At 47.9% G+C, this 22,621-nt stretch overlaps 1 protein-coding gene across 2 annotated transcripts in view; it reads right to left on the bottom strand.

Annotated features, from left to right (window-relative positions):
• KIN (Kin17 DNA and RNA binding protein) overlaps positions 1 to 22,621 on the bottom strand; it is a 138,490-nt gene that overhangs the window by 83,725 nt on the left and 32,144 nt on the right. For both annotated transcript variants that reach the window (XM_085653536.1, XM_085653537.1), the window contains exons 6-7: positions 9,079 to 9,127; positions 4,250 to 4,304 (exon numbers count right to left, since the gene is read on the bottom strand). In XM_085653536.1, the coding sequence (XP_085509662.1) occupies positions 4,250 to 4,304; positions 9,079 to 9,127 (104 nt within the window). The remainder of the gene's footprint in view (positions 1 to 4,249; positions 4,305 to 9,078; positions 9,128 to 22,621) is intronic.

Below are 22,621 nucleotides of genomic sequence, written 5' to 3'. Positions count from 1 at the left end.
TAGAGACGGCCTGGGCTGCCACCCTCACTGCCCCAACTGCGCAGTTTCTCCGGTGGAGCTCCATCCAGATGACTAGGCTTCAAACCTGTATACACACACGACATGGACCCCAACTTTGATGTTTTGAGTATTCTCTGGTGGGGGAAGTTGTTCGATACGTTACCCATCTACTGTTACCCTCAACTTGCTAACTTCAATCTTTCTATTCTTTTCTACCTGCTTACACCACAGCACTGCACCCTACCCCGGGGGATGGACGGCCGAGCCTGGTTGGGTGGAAAATGTCATACATAGGTATTATTCATAGTGTCCTTGCTTAGCCTCAATGTCAAAGGCCTTAAAACTCCTGCTGAGCGACTAGCAGTTCTCTCATTTTTTAAAGACTCCAAAAGTGATATCTGCATGCTACAAGAAACCCACTTGCTCCAGAATGACTGGCGGCGGGTACGCTCCCACTGGTTTGATCGACAGTATTTCTCATACGGACTTACCAAGAAGGTAGGAGTAGCTATCCTGTTTGCCACACATTTCACAGGCAAGGTGGAGGGTCTTCCTGAATATCCCGGGTCGGCTGTTAGCATTGCATGTCCTACTACAAGGCACCAGATACACAGTAGCTACAGTCTACCCTCCCAATGAAAGGCAGGAAACCGTTTTCAGGGATACTTTGGGTCACCTACTGACCACTTCGGACGGGGAACTGGTGGTGGGGGGGGGGGGTGGGGGGGGGGTGACTTCAATATTGCAATGGACACGGAAAACAATAGATCTATCCTTAGAGCAGGTCAAAATGGGGGGCTCACTTCAGGCACCAAATACTGGTTGGGTGATGCAGGGCTGACAAATATGGCGACACACACCCCCCCACAGAAGTAGACTACACTTTCTTGTTAGCGGCCCATCAAACATACACACGCATTGATTACTTCCTCACAAACTTCAGGGATAACACAGGACACGATCTCGGCAGACATAGGAGTTGCTGCACTCTGACCACTCTCCCATCAGTATGCAACGACACCCCCCCCCCTTCCACCCCCACCTCCCTGAGACTGACATCTCCATACTGTGGGAAACCCTAAACGTAGTCCTTCTGGGCCATTTCATTGGAATCACCACAGGGTATAAGAGAGTACGGCAGGATAAACATTGCTGTCTGGAAACACAGATTAAGGAGCTGGAGACAGCCCATGCCCAGTCGAGCTCTATGGCAGTTCGCCGCCAAATAACAGGCAGCCGAAAACAATTGCATGCAATAGACATGGGAAGGGCGGAATATGCTCTGTTAAGGCTATGCCAGAAATATTACGTTGGGGGCAACAAGTGGAACATATGCTGGCGCACCGATGAATATCAGAGATATGGGGGTGGATGGCTCCATGAGCAACACAGATGTAGACATTGCTGACGCTTTTGTAACTTTCTATAGGGCACTCTATTCGGCCGAACCACTGCAGGAATCGGACGTGGTGGCATACTTGGCCCAGGTATAACCTCCAGATAACGTTGTAGCCATGTTTACAGCTCTAGAAAAAGTGATTACAACACAGGAGGTACTCACCCCTATACATAAACTACAGCCCCATAAGGCGCCGGGCCCGGACGGCAATGGAGCGGAATTTTATAAAACCTTCACATCCCAGGTAGCCCCGATACTAGTGCAATTTATTTATTTCACTTGAAAAAAGTGGCTCGCTACCCGACTCAATGCGATTAGCCACCATCACGGTGATTCCCAAGTGCTTCCTACCGCCTGATCTCACTTTTAAATGCAGATGCGAAGATTGCATGGACTAGTCAACCCAGACCAAGCCGGGTTTATCCCAGAGCGTGGATGTAGGGACAACACAAAAAAGACTGTTACCTACTGGACAAAGTACAACGCTCATGTGTACCAGCCCTTTTATTGACGGTCGATGCCAAGAAGGTCTTCGATAGGGTGCATTGGCCATACTTTTACCGAGTGCTGGAGCACGTGGGCCTAGGACCACAATTCCGCAGTTGGGTGCAGTCCTGTTATGCAGCTCCTCAAGCCAGCATCTGTGTCAATGGTGAGCAGTCACCCACCTTCCCTATAAGGCAAGGGACTAGACAGGGCTGTTCCTTGTCCCCCCTGCTCTTTGCACTCTAATGGAGCCCCTTGCAGAACAAATGAAAGCGAACCGGCAAGTGACTGGAATTTGGATGGGAGGGAGGGAACACAAAATCATGCTATATGCGGATAATGTCCTACTGACCCTTACTGACCCGATCAATTCCCTAGCGGTGGCCACAGCGGAGCTCTCAGAGTTTGGAGAGGCATCAGGTTTCAAAATGAATCAGCAGAAATCTCTGATCCTTGAGCTGACTCTCCCGGACTCCGAGAGTGCCCGACTTCGCAGCCAGTTCCCGTTTCAGTGGGCCAAGGGTGGGATTCCCATATTTAGGAATCCAGATATATCCCACACTCTCGAGTACCCCTGCATACAACTACGGGAATCTATTAGCAAGGACAGATCTCACTAAATGGAAGTCTCACAGTCTCTCATAGCTGGGGCATATGGTGGCTGTCAAAATGACACTACTACACAAGCTGCTCTATGTCATGCGAACCCTGCCACTGCAGCCTTCCTCACAGATACTGGATGGACTACAAACACTTATTTGGGACTTTATCTGGGACGGTAAACAGGCACGAATGGCCAGAACACAAGCTTTTCTTCCACTATCCGCGGGAGGTCTAGGGATCCCAAACCTCTGCAATTAATATCAGGTGGCCCAGTTGCGCTTTATGGTGGAATGGCCCGCATCCTCGCAGAAAAACATTAGTGTTTTATAGATCAGGCCATTGCAGCCACACACATCTGGAAAATACCATGGTTACCTAAACCACACCGACCAGCAGGTGTTTATATCTCCCCAGGCGCAAGGTCAACGATCGGAGTATGGGATAGGGTGCAGCGGAAGCATGACCTCTCCACACCAATATCCCCATAGACGCCACTGATAGGCAAACCAGATTTTCTGCCGACTGCCACAGGGTCGGGATTTAAGGTGTGGCAAGAAGCGAACTGTAAAAGACTGGGTGACTTGTTCGACACAGAAAGGCTAATGGATTTTTCCACACTGCAGACATGTTGTAACCTCCCAGATACAGGGAGATGGCAGTACCTGGCAGTGGCACACTAGGTGACTCGTCCGTGGATCCACCCACATGCTAGTCGGCCATTGATGCCCTTCGAGAAATGGATCCTTACATGCTCCACAGACAAGAAGTTGCTCTCAAGACATTTATGCCTACCTGATAAAGCCAACACGCCCATAACACTCGCCCGCAAGAGCAAGATGGGAGAGAGAATGTAAGAGTTCCTTTACAGACAAAGAATGGAATGAAATCCTACATTGAGCACGAACATTCGCTCTCAACATCACCAGTAAAGAAATACTCCTAAAAAAAATAGTTCATTACTGGTATCTTACCCAAGCCAGAGTGGCCACCTGGGAACCCTAAAGGAGACGGGCAGTGCTGGCAGCAATGTGGTCAGCAGGGTACGCTCACACACCTCCTATGGCACTGCCCCAAGATATAGTCGTTCTGGTAGGTGGTGCAAGACACAGTTAACACTATGTTTAAAACAGACATACCCAAATTCCGAAGCTACATATTTTTGGACCTCCCCAATCCGCTAACCTATCCACTGAGATCCCCTAGAGGCAAAGCAGTCTCTTTAACACTGGGGGCAGCAAAGCAAATCCTCCTCGCTAGGTGTGGAATAGAAATGGTACCCACACACCAAGACTGGCTACATAAAATATGGAAAATACTGGGAATGGAGAAATTGACCGCAGCAACCACGCAACAACTTCCCCGATTTGACAGGATGTGGCAACCCTGCATACAATACTTATCAGACAAATTTTGCGAATTATTCTGCCCCAATATCTACAGATACTGCGCTTATAATCTACAGAGCATACTGCAAATCACTAGAACACTACTACCCCCACAGTATATTTTCACGCCAGATGCACCCCACCCCTCCCCTCCCTCACCCCGTCCTCTTTGTCTTCTATTCTATATGATAGCTACAATATAAACTTTCTCATTGCATTTACCACCAGCCAACAGATATATGTGGATTACTCTGTATTGTTCTTACTCTTTATAAAACAGATTCAAACCTTAAAATTCACAGATTGCCGTACACTGGATGTGACTGGAGTAAATTACATTCATTTCTTTATAGCAGAATATCTGACAAAGCCTTACCCTGCTTTAGAGGTCACCCCCGAAGTGCTGGCTCCTTTTCCTAAATTAAAAGCAACTAAGAAAAGAAAAAATTTAGTTTTATTCATCTGAAAGTTAATCTTTTATATAGATTCAAAGATAAAAATATTTGTTATGTTTTATTAGAATCATAGCATATCCACTAAGGTCCTAAAAAGGCCACATTCTACCCATGTGTGTGATATTCTGCAGACTGAAAGAATTTAGTAACAGAAATTATAGCTCAAAACTAGCACAGACATCAGCAACAAAAGCACTTCAATCGCATTCTTGCTACACATATTCTGGACCATATGCTGCTCCTCTACACTCTATTCAAACTTAGTGCCAATCATAACTTCACATGCACAAGACTAGCATACAACACACCACCTTCACACACAAAGAAACCTACATCTGACTGAAAGAATGTCAAAAGGAAATATTCTATCGGGAGCAATCCAAGAAACTAACCTACTAACCCCAACATCCTACAACAAAACCCATAACACAGCAGTGAAAATAGCGACAGGACAGAACCATCAAGAAGGTGTACTGAGTCACCCAGTTAATGAGCGGAGGACTGACTCATTAGGGCGTCACTTCTGAAGTCCGAATCCAGACGGTAATGTCGGGTAAATGTGTGAAGAGACCTCTGGTCACCATTATACAAATGTCAGAAATAAGGGAGCATAAAAAAAGTTGCACAGGCGGCTTTTCCCTGTCTGGAATGTCCCCTAGATCAACCTGTTGGCAATACAAGCAGTAAATTACTAATTTTGAATGTACTTTCTCAGAAGAAGCTACTAAACAAACATTAAAAGTTTGATATATTTGAATTTGTCAATGTAAAAGTGGACTACCACTCTAATGCCTAGCTAGTCTTATCTTTCCTATGGTGAAGAAGGATTTTATAAGAAAGTGGGTATATTCTGTTCGATACTCATGGGGGTCCAGCAGAGTATGGGCCTTAAGTGGTCCAGGCTTTCTTAGTGCACAGCATCTTCAGCTGAGAATCAAGTGATTAAATATCATTGCTATCCAGGGGATGAATTGCTTGTTTCTACTGGAAGAACCGCCACACCCGTTTCCGATTATGACAAGGGGTCACATGATCTTCTGGTCTAACAGGCACAGATATGAGGAGATTTAGGGTTTTTTATAAGATACCTAAAGGTTCCTCAGCCAAGAAAGCCCTTACCTCATAACATCCGGCAGAACATAGAATTAAATTCAAAGCTTTAGATTTGACCCTCAGGACAAACATTGTGAAGGGCCCTCGTATGATTAGGGCCTAGTGACTGCCTACATTCCATACAGGATTGATCATCCAACATGGGTCTTCTTAACGTTTCACACATTCAAAAGGATAAACAGGGCGGAAGATCTTTTTCCTAGCTTTCTCCCAAACAAACAAGTTACTTACCTTCGGTAACGCTTTTTCTGGTGGATACAGTATCTGCCTGTGGGTTCCTCACCTTGTGAATATCACCTGCCCCAGCAGCATTCGGAAACTTTTGTAGCTCTCCACGCCGACAAGGACGACGTCACAGAAGCACGGCTCCGCTCGTGGCTCCGCTGACGTCTCCGGATCCATAAGAGGACCTCGTCGGCGTGATGATCTCAGTTGTGCCCTTTTTCCGTGCCTTCGAGGCACACGGATTGACTGACAGCAATATATATACAGTATACACAGTACATAATACACAAAACAACACACACAGTGTGAAGATAATACAGGAAGGCAAAAGAAATAGCACCCTTCCTTTGACAGTAATAAATAAATTTTTAAACATCATCACTATTGTAGGTATACAAGGGTGGACAACGGGGAGGCGGGTGGGTCAGTGAGGAATCCACAGGCAGATACTGTATCCACCAGAAAAAGCGTTACCAAAGGTAAGTAACTTGTTCTTCTGATGGATACATCTGCCAGTGGATTCCTCACCTTGTGAAAAGATTCCCACAGCAGTCCCACTCCCGGAATAGGGTGTCCACCCTTCTATACCAGAAAGTCCTGAAGGACAGAATGAGCAAAGTGTCCGTCCCTCCTCACCTCGGAATCCAAGAAGTAATGCTTCGCAAAAGTGTGGAGGGAGGCCCAAGTTGCCGCTCTAGAAATGTCCTCCACAGGAACACCTCTAGATAAGGCACATGTAGAAGACTTTGCACTTGTAGAATGAGCCCTTATACCCTCTGGAGGTTCCTTACCGGCCAAAGAGTAACAAATCTTGATGCACAAGATAATCCATCTGGAAAGGGTGCGCTTGTGCAACACTCTGCCTTTCCTGCAGACAACAAAGCCCACGAAGAGCTGGTCATCCACTCGAAAGTCTTTAGTCCTATCGAGGTAAAAGCTCACCGCCCTCTTAGCGTCCAAGCGGTGAAGCCGCTCCTCCTCCTTGGAAGAGACTGTCTGCACGCACGTTCAGAACTCCGGCCAGATGATTTGCCATCAGACAAATCTGATGATCCTGAACCCAGGACCAGAGACGAAGAGCCTCTCTGCAGAGGCAATGCAACCCCACTCCTCTCTGCTTGTTGACATACCACATCGTGGTAGTGTTGTCCGTCAGAACTTGAACTGACGGACCGTGAAGGGAAGGGAGGAAGGCCTTTAGTGCCAAACGAATCGCCCGTAATTCCAGAAGGTTGATGTGAAGCAACCTTTCCTCTGGAGACCAACGACCCTTGATCTCCAGATCCCCAAGATGAGTACCCCACCCTAAAGTGGATGCATCCGTTATCACTGTGGCCAACGATGGAGGTTGATGGAAGGGATTTCCTTGAGACAGATTGCCCTCCATGCTCCACCAAGACAGATCCACTGCAGCTTCTCTGGAGATCCTCACAGACTCCCCGAGATCTCCGTTGTGCTGATACCACTGCCTGCGGAGGCACCACTGGAGCACCCTCATGTGCCAGCGTGCATAGTTGACCAAGAGAACGCAGGAAGCAAACAGACCGAGCAGACGAAGGACCTTCAGGACTGGAACGACCGCTCCATTGTAAAACAAGGGAATCATTTCCTGTATGTCGAGAATCCTTTGAGGGGGAGGGAATGCTCGACACACAGTAGTGTCCAGTACCGCCCCTATGAACAGGTTGCGCTGAGAGCCCACAATTACAGACTGTCCTGCTATTTTCTCCACTCAAGCCTTTTTGAAAAATAAAACTTGAAACATTTTTATTCTGCTAATCGCCTCCCTTTTTCGCTCTCAGAACTCCCAACTCCATAATTACTTTGACTAGTATATGCCGAATAAATAACTGAATAAATAAAACTGGAAGTATTGTTGTCTGAGATTAATAGATGGAACAAAATCGTGAAACCCTCAAATGATAACCGAATGCAGTAAAAACTAACCCTGGATGGGATGCAAACATCTTGACATGATATATGAACAGTTTTTCCAAAGTAAATATCAGGATTCCTAGAAAGGGGCATTGCTGCTCCCGGTATACACAAAAAGACTTGCTGAACATATTGGATCTTAGATTGATTTTCAGCCCACTGGCCAAGAGAAAATTTAAATTTTGCTCTATAGCACAGAAGAGAGGACCAATGAAACTGGTAATTGCCTCATTTGCAATGACTTTCCGAGGTGAACGTTTGCAAAGCATACAAGAGTGGTGTTGACCTCCTTAGCAAGAAGCAGTCTTGTGGGAGGGTTCGGGATCCCTGTGCTGTTTATTTGTAGATCACTTCATGGTCTTCGAAAGAGGAGGATTATCACTGCTGAGCATGAAACAGCAGCAGATTGGCATATATTTTCTGCCACCAGTAAATTTTACACTGAAGAAATGGTGCAGGATTATACTTAGATAGAATAGATGCGATAGTAGAGAGAGGCATGTACTAATGCCTGTATTCTTTACATATAATAGCCCTAAATAGAGCGTTAGTAGTGGGCTGTCCACTTTTTCCAAATCTAAGTGATAAATCGTCAGTAATGTATATTTTGCTGGTAGCATCATCGTTTCGGGCAGAGCTGCAATTGGTCTTCAATATGCACTGATCAGCATTCTGCTGTACACACAGTGACATTCCTTGACAGTTAATGGTGTTTGGCAACATAGTCGGAAAGTTCAGTTCTCCCATTTTTGGTTGATCGGCAGGTAGCATGCTGCTGTGGAGGCAGGCATTCTGCAGGTTTATTCACTTCTGCACAAATTCAACACTGCCAAGGTTCCTAGAGCCTAATTAAAATTACTCTCAGCTTTGTGCCTTTGTTACGAATGCCCATTTTTTTAAAGCCTCAAGTGGGCAAGATGTTTCCTTTCTGAGAATGATCTATAGTGAATTATGCAGTTAAGCAATAAAGTAAGATTTTATTGAAGTGCTGTTGTATGATGAACAGCGTGCCATGCTACATTATACAAGGTACTGCACAACTCTTTTTAACAGCAAAGCAGTTTAAAACTGGTATTACAGATAAACAATATTAAGCAAAAAGTAAAAAAAATTAAGCTCCCATGAAAAATACCCTTTATTAAAGAACCTCTTTAAATGTGAATTAAAAAAAGAAGTTCATGCTGTATTATTACTCATTAGTAAAATGTATAATTTAGTAGTTAATTGATGTTTTTCCCCGTTAACTGCTTCAGTAATTTTCTGGAACTTCAAGGGAATGAACACCATAACAGCAGCATCTACCAAACAAACACTTTTACAGCAGCATACCATGTACAACATAAGGACACAAGGAAGGTATAATCGCACTCAAGTTGAGATGCCAGATCTAATAATGCAACACTTACTGAACTCCTGTATGTAAAACACAACTTATTTTAGTATTTTCCACAGACCAAAGCAGAAATATCGAGATTACCTTTCTCTTCTTCATTTTCTCTACTTAGTTCGGTGAAGACTGGGGCTTCCTATAAAAAAAAAAAAAGGAATACATACATACATAAAAAAAAGAAACTGGATATGGAAAATGGCGGACATTTAACAGCTGGCACAATCATGACGTTTGTATAAGCAAACTATCACAGACTACTCCCAACAGTTTGGACATGAGAATCTAAGGAGAGATGGCCACAAGCAACACACTACATTACAGCAACACATGACATGACGGTGTAGCTTCCTGAAGACAACCTACATTTAGCTAACTAAGCATGTGCATATGCCTCAGCTCTACTAGCAAGAGCAACAACAGGTATGTAGGGATGAGACTGAGAAATCTTGAATGAACGGGACCAGGCAGTTTTTTTAAGGTGGCTTACGAGGCCAACTACTTCACTCCAACACTTTATTTTCCTAAAGAACTGCAGATCCTCTTCAGAGTGCAGATTGTATTTATGGGCCAGAGAGAGTCAGTGTGAGAGAGGAGTGAATGCAGGAAAAGTTGCATTCTGGAAGGAGCAGGATGCAGCATAAAGAGAACTAATTGCAGACAGGCAGGCTGGAAAGAGAGCTTCCAATTTATTGAGCACTCAGCTGACAAGCATACTAATCTAAAGCCCCTGCAAGGTAGGTCTGAACAAGGAGTCTGTGGAGACGTGTCTTAAGGAGAGCCACTCCCGAAAGGCAGAGAAATATGCAACAGGGCAGATATAGCGTCTCATGTACACATGTGTGCTGCAGAAGTGACACGTGTGCAAGGGGATAAACTCCTACGGCAGCCAAGAGGTATGCCAAGAGGACATAAGTAAGATCACAAAAAAGAGGCCTCACGACAGATTAATGTGAAAAGGACCACATAATGGTATTGGGATACAAGGAAGCCAACGACAAAAGGGTCCCATTTTAGGTTAAGTTGTTTTAAGATTTTTTAAAAACAAACCTCCTCCAGGGGGCGGGGCCAGGATGGCGGAGTGAGCAGTCGTGCTCAACGATCGCTCCGCTCCGGCAGTGTTGCCAGATTTGGCTATTTCCTGCACAATTGGGCGACATTTTTCCCAATTGTGCGGGAAAAACCCATACCGGGCGGGTGGCTACTTTTTGGGCTGAATTAAGGCCAGTGTGCGCAAAATACTGGCGTGGGCGGAGCAGACCGTGACGTGCGCCTATCACAGTGGCGCGTCTGTGCTGGCGGTCCATGGCTGGCGAATGAGTGGGCAGCACGCGCTAAAATGAATGGAGGAGGACCCCCTGACTGGCCAGCCTGTGCGCACTGACATGACCCTCACCCTACCCGTGAGCAATGAGCATCAACGACACACACACACACACACACACACGAGTTGCCCCTCTCCCCCGAACACACATGCTGCACATCACGTAATTGTCACCACCACCACCTAGCTTAGTAGTAGTGTGTGCGGGCCGATGTGAGTCCCCAGGGCTGTCAATCTTGTAGCGCGTGAAAGCGCTACCAATGATTGACAGCCCTGCGCGGCGCTGACTGTTCCTGATCCTGAATGGAGAAGGCAGGTATAAAGCGGAGAGCTTCAACGGGCAAGTATTAAGTGGGGTCTCAGGTGCTACGTGCTGTTGAATATGTCTGCAATCACATATGCAAGTGCCAGGAGCACAGTAGCGTCTTCCCTCTTCCGACCAGCAGTACTCACATGTCCCTGGAGGCAGAAGGAAGTCGCCCGCACAGTGCGGCTCCAGCACCAGCGGGTGGTTCGGCCAGCAGCGCCCTCTACACTGCGGCAGGGCCGATAACCCCGACAATGGTCACAGTGTCCGCCAAGAGGGGAGGCTGCCGGACAATAGGCACACAGCAGTGATGGGCCAAGCCAGCTCGCGGTGGGGCCTAACGCCACTGTTCCTGAAAATGCTGGCTGCTGCTGCAGGTAGTCTCGGCGCGCTCAGCACACTCAGCAGGGTGACGACTGGTGTCCGGATCGCACAACAATCGTGTCACAGTCATACTGTCACTGTCTCGTCGTCATGGAAAAGACTGAGACAAAGTGAATGACTAAGTGTGCCCACCAACGCTGCATCCGACTTCAAGAGTCCCACTCCAGACCAGGGCCAGCCTGTGACTTCACTCCGAGTCCTCATTGCTGCATTTCTTTTGTAAATCAGTCACTGCTATGCGGCCGGTAATTGTTGGCAGGGCAAGCTCCTTTCAGTGTTCTCATGACTCTGCACGTGTCTAACACCAGACAGGATCAGGCATTTTTTTTTATTTTTTTTACAAGTCCTGCCGGGTCCTAGGATGACATTGCTGCGATCCTTTTAGGGAGGGCATTGGCAAAATAAACTAATCGACTTGTTTCCTATCACGGTGAGGCTGTTTTTAAAAGACACACATAGTGCACTGTGTAAACTTAAGTTCTACTGCTGCTAGCATTTGCCCTTTGTGACCCAGTCATGGTCTGGCAATTTTACACTGTCAGTGCAATTTCTCGGTGGTTCTGAAAGCAGCAGTGATCACAAGTGTAAAATCATGTAGGATTAGATTGTGGGTATACAATCGTTTGTCAGTAGGATCAGGTGAGTTGCATCAGTTTCATTTTCTTTTCATAGCTTGTCCTTCCTTAAATGAGTGTCATTTCTTATGTTTATCTGTTTACATGAACTTAATTTCTTGATTTTGCTCGCAAAAAAGTGTCACTCTTAGTGTCATACATTTAACAGCTGAATTTCATTCATAAGTACTCTGAAACCTTGAAAATGTCACACATAAGCACTCTTAAAACGTGGCAACTATGCAGTCTGTTTTCAAATTGAATAGTGCCCTTTCATTTCTGGTGCTTTGCAATAGTTTTAAGATCTTCGTAGAGTTTCTCGTTGCTGAAATGGCTGTAATTTGTTATATATGTTTCCCTCATCTTCGTTGCTTGATTTTTGTGTGCGAGAAAGTGTCACTTATAGTCGTTGAATGTCACTCATAATTACACTGAAGTTATGAAAATGTCACACATAAGCAATCTGAAACTTTGGCAGCTATGTATGCACTGTGCCACTTTTCTCTCGGGTCTCAGACTGTCAGACCAGGCCCTGTGCTGCTGTGGCCGTCGACTCGTGGGGCCTGGCCGCAGCATGTAGAAGCAAGCACAAATTGAAGTAAGTTCATTTGTATTAAGAGTAGGAATGAGTGCTATATGATAAGTAAAGCCCTCTGAATTAGATGTTCTGTATAGACTTGTTATCTTTCATGTGAACATTTGCTGTTGTAAAGTGTTCTGATAAGTTTGGATCTAGCTATTTCTATATAATAATCTCAAATAAATAAGTGAAGGTTGCTGTGCTACTCTCTGGGTGTTACCTGTTCTGTGTGAGGGAAGCGCACACTGCTGCTGCCTCCAACACATGGCTGTGGCCTTAACGCCACATCCTCTCCCATAGGTGGTACTATTATTCAATTTAGGCAGAAGACTACACATTTTGGAAGCTAAAAAGTGTACTATTTTATGCAATTACCTCTTACCGTACCCCCCCCCCCAAACAAAATGAAAGTTAAAGGAGTAATTATTTTAACGTGGGTTTGTCTCTGAATCTCGCTCTAATTTGTTTCCAAATGTTGACTTATATGCTGTGGATGAAGTGGAGGTTGTCAGGCTCCATTCGGGAAGGAGGGAGGGGGCTTGAGGGCTATGGGGTAAACGGGGGCTACAAGGCATTACCTTTGGGAGTTGCTTAAAATAAAAATTAGAGGGAGCAGTAATTAGCACATAATACTATTTCTGCCTTTCTCAATCTGTGTTTTCCACTATTGTAGCTTTAGCAGTGCCTGTTACAAGTTGCAATGTCACAGTGGTGACGGGTCATGAAAATGAGTAGCATTAACACAGGTGCCCAGTTAACCTCCTTCCACTATCTGTATATTGAATAGAATTTAGATTCATCCTTTAAGTGGTTTCTGATGACTATTTCTGCATAATTTGAGAGTTACGAGTTTGGGCGGGTTTTTGGGCTGAAATTGGTCTGATTGGGCTTATTTTGGGCTTATATTTGAGCGGCTTTGGGCTTGGGACGGGTCCAAAAGTTTGGCAACACTGCGTTCCGGCCCAGGACCAAAGCCAGCTTACAGCAATGCCCTGCGGTCTGGGGGGGGAGGGGGGGGGGGTTGGGGGGGGGGGGTGTCACGTTCTGCACGAAGGGGTCCAGAGCAGAGGGTCCTTCTATTGGCACGCGTCGTTGACGCCAGAGTCCTGCCCTGAGGGGTGTTCCGGCAGATCCAAAGTGGAGGGTAGATCTCCCGAGGGCTTGGGCCTTGTCGCAGCGCTCCAGATGCCGTGCGGTGGCTCTTGCTGGAGACGCTGGGGCGGCACAACAGGGCAACTGCGGCCCCCTCAGCGTACGGCCTACCGGTGAGACTGCTATGGCCAGGCCTCCGCAGAGAGTTCCGGCCACCCAGTCCAGGGTTACCCATAAGGCGGACCCTCCCCCTGAAAGGCGAGAAATCAGAGGCCTTAGCGGATCATCCGGATGCTGTCCTGGCAGAGCTGGGCCCTGCCTCAACTGAGCAACGCGGCGAGCGCCTTTGGCGGCCCCCTTGATTCCGGACACGGTGCAGGCCAGGCACACAAGGCCCGAGGAGATCGCCTGAGGGGGCCCTGATTGAGGTGGAGAGCTCACTTGAGAGCCCCAGGGGGAGATCGATTCCAGAAACAGCACAGTGCCCCTAAGGATCAGAGGAGGTAAGAACTTCCATCTGCCCTGGAGGCTGGCTGGGCCCTCAGAACCAGGGTGGCACCGGGAGCTTTACGGTCAGCGGCGCCCGGCTGGGACATGGCCTTGGGTGGCACGGCCTGGAGTCTGGCAGGTGCCGCGTGAAAGAGGTTGGACCGGAGAAGAGGAGCCAGCCCACCCGAAGAGCACAGCTTCAGAGGCTGGTGAGTGTGGGGCCCTGACGACAAGAAGGGCAGAGGTGAGAGGCATGGGGGGTGGCTCCCCTGTGAGTCGCACCGCCGGACACAGACTGCGTTAGGAGGGCTTCTTTGTTGGCGGGCCAGAACTTCATCCCAGATTGGGCAGCTTGGGGAAGAGAAGCATCGGGTCCCTGGTACCTCCGACTTAACATCCCTGATCAGCCCCGCCTTGCCGCGCCAAATAGACGTGCCCCCAATACGGCGCCTCTAGACTATTCTTCCCACCATATAAGCGACCTCCTGAGCCCCCACCCCACCGAGGAGGATGGTGACAGCCCGAGTTAAGAAGGATTGCACACTGAAAGACATGCTCGTCAGGGCACCGGCACAAGACCGTCCAGACCTCTCGGTGACATCGCCGTCCCCGGAGGGCATGGACGAGGGAGAGGCACCCATCACCCGCTCCTATCTTGAGTCCCTATGCACATCGCTCAAGGAGGACCTTCACTCAATTAAAGGAGACCTGACTCGGGGCTTGCAGGGGGACAGAAAGGAGATCTCGGAGATTGGAGACAGAGTAGATACGCTGGAGACGAAAGACAGCTAGCGAGGAAGAGCTGGAGCAACTCCGCCAAGAAATAATTCACCTCTCGGACAGACAGATTGACCTCCAGGCCCACGCCAAGGACCTGGAGAGCAGGTCCCAGCGAAACAACAATAGAATCCAGAACGCTTCCACCTCCGCTGAAGCAGGGAATGTAGAGGAATATGTGAGTGCCCTCTTCGCCCAGATCCTGGGCGACACGCCGGAATCGGACATTCACTTGGACAGGGTCCATAGGGTGGGCAACCCAGAGCGCCGAAAATGCCGCCCCCGGATATCTTGCCATGCGTGCACAGAGTCCTCTTGAAGGAGCGTATTCTGCAGGCCGCCCGTGGCCCAGACCCGACGCTCTTCCGGGGTCACTCACTTCTGTTGTACCAAGACCTATCGGCTATCGCGCTCCAGAAGAGAAAAGAATTCCATCCAGTGGCCTCCTTTCTCCTAGACCACAATATCTCGTACACCTGGGGCCACCCCTTCCGTTTAGTCTTCACATAGAAGGGGAAAATCCAACAGATACGTTCCCTTAGAGCGGCTGGCGAACTACTCCAGCTTGAGCTGCTGGAGGCACCAGCAGGAGAAGTGTCCGGAGCGGAAGCCATGGCTGGCAGATGGGAGTGACAGAGATGGTTGGCAGAGGGGCAGGAGGGCCCTCAAACCCGACCCCGAGGTGATGGCACAAGAAAGGAACGCAGTCCTGGAGAGACTGGTAGGCGACCGAGCACCCGGGGGCAGATTGACACGCCATGACTTGCCCGACACATCGTTGGGGCACACAATGGACGCCTTGCAAGGCCGAGAGGGGAGCGATCACCATGAAGACACCAGGTCACCATGGACCCCAGTCCGTGGCTTTCTCATCGGAGGGCAAAGGCTGCATTTACGGCCTCTCTCTTTCCTGAGACTTTATCCAGTACTTGGGGAAGTTTCCTTTTCTTGTCCTATGTTTTTGAATGTATGTTTAAATTATTTGCTTATGTTGCTCTGTTGGGGGGTTTCGCAGTACCACTTTTAACAACTCAGGGTTGTCTTACACTACCACACCTACAGGGTGGCAACAGAAAGGACTAGTCCTACACAGCCAGATCTCGCCCAACAGCAAAGAGCACAGGTGATTCCCTTAAGGTGATCTCCATGAATGTTAAGCGGCTGAATAATCCAATGAAACGTAAAGCTGTCCTCTTTCATTTAGAAGACATGGGAGCGGACATCTGTCTCCTTCAGGAGACTCATCTTCTGGCCGGAGACTCCCAGCGGCTTACATCTAAACACTTCCCTCAGGAACTGTTCTCATCAGGGCGCAAGAGGGCCAGGGTGGCCATCTTGTTTTCGCGCAAATTCCAAGGCTCCGTTGGCCCCAAGCTGATGGAACTCAAGGGCTGTCTCTTGGTCTATTAAATACAGCTGGGCTCACAGATGCTTACACTGGGTACCCTATACGCACCTAATGAAGGGCAGGAGCACTTTCTCCGGGAGGCTCTAGAGGGGACGTTAGCATCACAGGACAGACTGGTTTTGGTGGAGGGTGACCTCAACATAGTTTTCAATAAGACCATGGACCGCTCTGTACAGAGGGAGGGGAGTACCAGGAAACTGTTGACGGACGGCCTCACATGGTTAAAGGAAACTGGACTAATAGATCTGTGGACAGCATCCCATCCGGGCACTCGTGACTTCACATTTTACTCTCACGCCCATAAATCCTACGCCTGCTTAGATTATTTCTTGGGCACCCATGGTCTACATCAGCTCATTCGCAGGGTTGAGATCGAGCCCAGAGTCCGACCACTCGGTGCTGCTACTCGAGATACATTTCCCCAACAGACACACACACACACACACGAGACGGCAGTGGTGACTCAGAGTCGTTGTTGGAGAAACCCAAAGTATTAGAGCAGCTTCAGAAGGTCATTAGTGACTACCTAGCAGTCAATGACAATCAAGAGGTACCACTCCCAGTCATTTGGGACGCACTAAAGGCGGTGGTCAGGGGGCAGCTGATATCTACTTCGGTTGCTGAGAACAGACAGAGGAAGCTTAAATGGACTGAGCTGCAAGATAAGGTTAGGGAGCTGGAGTTTATCCACCACCGTACCGGGGCCCCCAGGGTCTGGCGCCAGTTGGAGGCCGCATGTAAACAACTAGCCGGTCTGGATCTGGATAGGGTGGAATTCGCCCCGTTGCGCATCAAACACAAATTTTACCTGAACAGGTGCCAGACTCAGAGATCAACGACAAGCCAACACAGTCCAATCCCTTCTGTCTGACGATGGCGAGGCGGTGGTGAGCAATGCCTCCATAGCAGCCAGGTTCAGGGATTTTTATGCGTTGCTCTACTCAGACCAACCTGCCTCCGCGGAGGCCAATTCGCAGTACCACCAGAATGCGTGCGTGACCAAACTGACTCTCAAGCGTCTTCCCTCAATGAGCAAATAGAAGAAGTCATCTTCGCTATCTCCAAGCGGAAGCCATTGAAGTCCCCGGGGCCGGACGGCTTCTCCTCAGGGTTTTACAAGGCTTGCTGCGCAGAGCTCGCCCCAATCCTCACCCGGCTTTTTAACGCTATTGCAGACTCTGGCTCCCATCCCCCTTCCATGCTCGAAGCGACTATTGTCGTCATTCCTAAGCCTGGGAAGGGCAAGCTGTCCTGCGCAAATTACCATCCCATTTTGCTCCTGAACGCGGACTCAAAGCTATTCACGGGTATCCTCGCGGCTCGTCTCAACCCCTTGATGCAGGGTCTTGTCCACCCCGATCAAGCAGGATTAGTCCCGCAGAGGCACTACCCGGACAACACCAAAAGACTCCTGCACATTATCGACAAAGCGCACTGAAGACAGGGCTCCAGCATGTTACTCTCAGTAGACGCCAAGAAGGCCTTTGATCGGGTTCACTGGCCCTTCCTTCAGGCAACTCTGAAGCATTTTGGATTTGGGGAAAAATTCCTAGCCTGGGGTTTCAGTGGCTACTGAGCCACTTCGGACTCAGTGCGAGTCAACGGGATATGTTCAGAGGGCTTTCCCATACAGAAAGGCACGAGACAGAGCTTCCCGCTCTCCCCTCTCCTGTTTGCTCGCTACATGAAGCCTTTCACACAGCGGCTATGAGACCATCCCCGAATTAGCGGGATCCCCTCGAATGGGAAGAACACCGCATCAGCCTGTATGCAGATGATGTTATGGTAATGTTAGATAACCCAGAACGGAGCCTGCCTCCCTGTCTCACTGAACTGAGGGAATTTGGGCAAGTGTCCGGTTTTCTGATGAATCTTCACGTCTCAGGCCCTCAACCATACCATACCCCCTTTCAAGCTGGAGACGCTGATGCTTGAGCACGCAATCTGTTGGGCACCCGACTCTATCCCTTATCTGGGAGTACAGCTTTGCCGGACCCTGGAGGGGACAAATGCCCTGAATTATGGAGCCTTGTTGGGCCAAATTCGGGCTAAATTGGACCAATGGCATCACTATCCCCTCTCCTTACTGGGCCGTGTCACAGCCATAAAAATGACCACACTGTCCAGGATCCTCTTTGTATTCCAGGCCCTGCCACTACCCCCTGCCCCCCGCCCCCTCCCCCGGCCCGGTGCAATTACATCCCTTCAGACAGCACTTAACCACTTTGTTTGGGCAGGTAAACAGCCTAGAATGAGCAGGGAACGGAGTTGGCTCCCCCAGGCGGAAGGGGGCCTGGAGGTGCCTTGTCTTCTCAGGTACTATCAGGCTGCCCAGCTTCGCTATTTGGTGGAGTTGTCCAGGGTAGAGTCAGAGAAGCACTGGCTGTTTATGGACAGAGTTCTGGCTGGTACATCGCTGGTGAAGGTCCCGTTCCTGCCCCGAACCTACTGGGCTCCCAGCCTGTATATCTCTCCAATAACACACTCTCTATTACAGATATGGGAGGGTTGCATTCGAAAGGGAAGACTGACTTTTCTGACGTCCCTGCGGACCCCAATAGTCGTTAACCCCGACTTCACTCCTGGATTGGGAGCATCGTTCCAGACTTGGAGGGAGGCACCCAGCAGGGCGATTGGGCACCTCTTTGACCAAGAGGGGTTGGTTTCATTCGAAACCCTAAGAGCAGACTATGGTATTCTCAAATCCGAGCACTTTCGATACCTTCAAATCAGGCACTGGGTAGCACATTCGTCAATCCGGCAAGGAGCTGGGAGGTTTTTGACCCAGTATGAGAAATGGCTCCTAGGCAAACACACTGACGAGCGCCTCATTTCGGAGTTATATGTTTTGCTTCAGCCCATCCAGACCGACCACAAATCACCCTCCCAGAGGAGCTGGGAGGGCGAAATAGGCCGTCCACTCTCCCCAAAAGAGTGGCGCAAAATATATAATTGAGCCCGACACACCACATACAATATAGCAAACACCGAAACGGCTGTTAAACTCACCAACTATTGGTACTTAACCCCAGTGCGGCTTCACAGGGGAAACCTGGCCGGTAGTGATCTATGTTGGCACCAGTGTGGGGCAAAAGGTGCACTCACTCACTGGGGAGAGGAGTTGGCCTAATGGCTAGGGCGGTCATCCTCAAATCTGGGGAACCGGGTTCGAGTCTCTGCAACAATGTTGAACATCCTGTGATTCTGGGCAAATCGCTTAATCTACCCGTGCCAAACCAAAACAATGAATGTGTCCTCATGTAACACAACTGGTTGCTATGGAAAGCTCTCTGATACCCAATACCTTCGGGTCAAGTTGGCGCTATATAAAACTCCGTAAAATAAATTATAATAAATAAAAAATGCCCCCGGTATTTGCGGCTACTGCGCCTCGCAGACTAAGAGGATTCCTAGATCACAGAGTACACACTGGAGAATATTACAATTACTCTGACACCACAGCTAATGTAGCACGTGGTACTGGGGAGAGGTGGGAAAGATCTGTTCCCTTTCTCTTTCCTTCTTGTTTGATAAAGGGATTAAAAGTTGCATTATTATTGCTGCAATATGGATAGAGCTATCTCCTGGTGTACACTGTTAACTTGAATGCCAATGTGACAATAAAACAGATCTAAACCTAAAAACAAACCTCCATCTTTCACCTTCACTGTAACACAGCTCAAAGGACCAGCTTTTAATCGGTTCAATATTTCTTATTTCTGTTGCTGGGGATTTGACCATTCCTTAAAAAGCGATCTTGCCCAGAAGCAAATATAGGATAGTTTATTTATTTGCTGTTGGCCTGATTTACAAGTAGATATAAAAGGATTTGTGCCAAAAAATAGAAAAAGGTCCCATTCACCCACCTAACAGGTCCAAAATGTCTTTTGCAGGTTGGAGGAATTTGGTTTGCTCAACAGCTCTAACACTACCAGCTTTGCCATCAGGAAATTCCCTTGGAAAACTGGATGTGGTTGAATGGCTTCTGAAGGGCTGCCACTGTCTTTCCAGTACCAGACCTCTAGAACGGCCACACTAGTCAAGGACAGAAAACGTCCACAGAAAGAGACATGACACTTTCCTCTTTTAATGAAGAAAGCCTCCACTTTTGGGATCTGTAAGTGGGCTATCATCGAAAGAAACATAAAAGTGCCATACTTCATGTCTATGGGATGGCATCCATGTACCTACACACCCAAAACAGTTCCTTGCATGTAAGCAGGAGCCTTTTGGGATGGGAAGGAAAAAGCAAGGCTGCCAGTCAGGCAGCAAACTCCACCTTTTATTTGTCCATCAAAACTTAAGTTTCCCCTCGCACTTTAAAGAACTTCATAAACATTGTAGCTACCAGTTTGGAAGAAGAGAGAGTCGACTGTGGTAAAAGAATGGTTTGAGGAGAAGAGGAGGACGTACTGTGCTCCAGAAAAATGTCATGTCATCTGGGGACAGCTGTATAGTGAATCCATTCCTAAGAATCTGGCATACTGATGAATCTTGTTTGAGAAACCTTGGTTGTAGACTCATAGCCAAGTTTAGGGGCACTCAGACTTTACACCATGTGCTTGTTCTGCAGTTAAAAAGGAAATTCAGGGTTTGCATCACCACCATGAAGTTAAAACTTGGAACAGGATAGTTTTAAATGTTCTCCTGAACTCTATGGGGGAAAGTCAACGTTCATAGTTTGGGGGTGGGAGCTCGAGAGAAGATATGAAAATGAGCAGCCGCCGATGGAGGCTTTGTAGATCCCTGGTTTTTGATAACGTCGGGGTTGGTGTGTATGAAGCCAATAATTATCATTTACGAAGAGTCCACCAAAATGAATGTTATCTGCTTAGATTCATCATCTTGAAATGCCACAAGGACTTTGCATCTCTCTCGCTCCCTACCCATCTATGGACCAACCATCCACATGCTTTCCAAAGACGAACCCCTACTTCAACATGTTGACAGCCTTAAGAGTGCTCCACTACCGAAAGTCCCAATTAAAAACTGAGATGGTAAGATCACTGTAGTTTTCTGCATTCATCTCCTTTAATGGTTGCACAGCCAAAACTGATGAAAACAAGCATTGAAAATGCAACATTTGATTAAGTTAAAGCCATTTGCTTTGATAATGGTATTGTATAGCAAAGCAAATGGCTTTAACTTAATGAAAGGTGAGACCTATTGCATTGTTAATGCTTGTTATTACAGCACATTGTTTATCACATGCGTGTTCGAAGCATCCTCTCTGTGTACCTCATAAAATGGATTATGTGGCAAGTCTCTGCGGTGTCACCTCGGACGGCTGCCCACTGCCCCGAAACAGGCTCACTGAAGCCCACGCTCTCTGCCGGGCTTCGGGGAGAGGGTCGTTGAAACTTTAACTTCGACGCCGCCGGCTCGTTTCTGAAATGCCTGTTAGTGGCCTGTGTGCGCCCTAATAGAGCTCTGCCCATGCACGTTTCTCTCTTTACATAGTTTACGAACATTTAGCTGCAGCGCCATTACATCGTTTACAATATGCGCATTAAAAGCATTATTTCTGTATACGTCAATGAATAGGCTGTTGGTAGGGTCTTTGCGTTTCTGGTCGTGCCCTCCCTCCGTTCTTCGTTTGCGGGAAATTTGCGAACCTTCAGTCCCTTAACAAAAAATAAATTATTTTGACAGAGCTCGCTGTGCTGTGTCGTTTATCGAGTCACCTTCGCTTTCGAGGTATACTCTGGAAAGTTGTCAAATGTTGAGAACGTATATTTTTTAAGGAAGTGCCTCAGAAGAAGAAGTTAGTGTCACAATTAAACATGGGGTGGCGGAAAAAACTACACTGAAAGGGCGTTACTTTGAGTTTTTATTTCAAATACCTAATCAAATCTATTTGTTGATTCCCTTCTTGAAAATTACTTGATTACTATAGCTCTCGCAGGCGAGGAGCGCATACACGCTCCAACGCCAGCCAAGACCTAATAAACTATAGATTAGGCAGTACACTTTTTTGGAAATAAAAGTTAGGGAGGGTAAATGAAAGAGAATGGGCAAGGAAAAAAAACATGTTTCAGGCAGTGCTTAATGCAAGCTGATGGTTTCCGGTGCTTGCCACCAGCACTTAATTGTCAGCACCGGCTCCTGTTACAGTCCACCACATGGTGGCGCTGTCTGAGATGAGCACAACAGCCGTGCATATTAAATGAAATAGCATTGAAAATGACTAATACCAACCTCTCACAACAATATTATATCGGTGAGTGGCCTGAAATAGTCTGAATTGTTACACTTGCGGGAGTGTGATGATTAGATGTTATGTTGGTACTGTCATTGGCAGCATTGGCAGGGCCATTGCGGGGTGCAGGCTGAACTGGCCTCCCAAATTAAGCATTGGTTTCAGGGCATTCGTGTGAGAAGCTGGGAGGGTTGGCAACTGCTTGAAGGGATCACACTGTGGGCATGCCGGCATGCCTACCGCCAGAAACGTATTCCATTTCTAAACCAACGGGCGCTCCACAAACCGCATTTTCCTGCATGTCCAGGAACACATGCTGCCATGGCTGAAATTCATGACATTTGTGATTTGATACCTGCAGGAACAAAGCGGCCGCAAGCCCAGCAGCTGAAGCCTCTTGTGGCTGTCCCAAAGAAACAGCAGGCCTCAGCCATGGACAAAATATCTGCCGGTGCACCT

This window comes from Triturus cristatus, chromosome 4_1 (assembly GCF_964204655.1).
Source record: "Triturus cristatus chromosome 4_1, aTriCri1.1, whole genome shotgun sequence".
Taxonomy (NCBI): Eukaryota; Metazoa; Chordata; class Amphibia; order Caudata; family Salamandridae; genus Triturus; species Triturus cristatus.
This window is presented reverse-complemented; position numbering and strand designations above follow the sequence as displayed.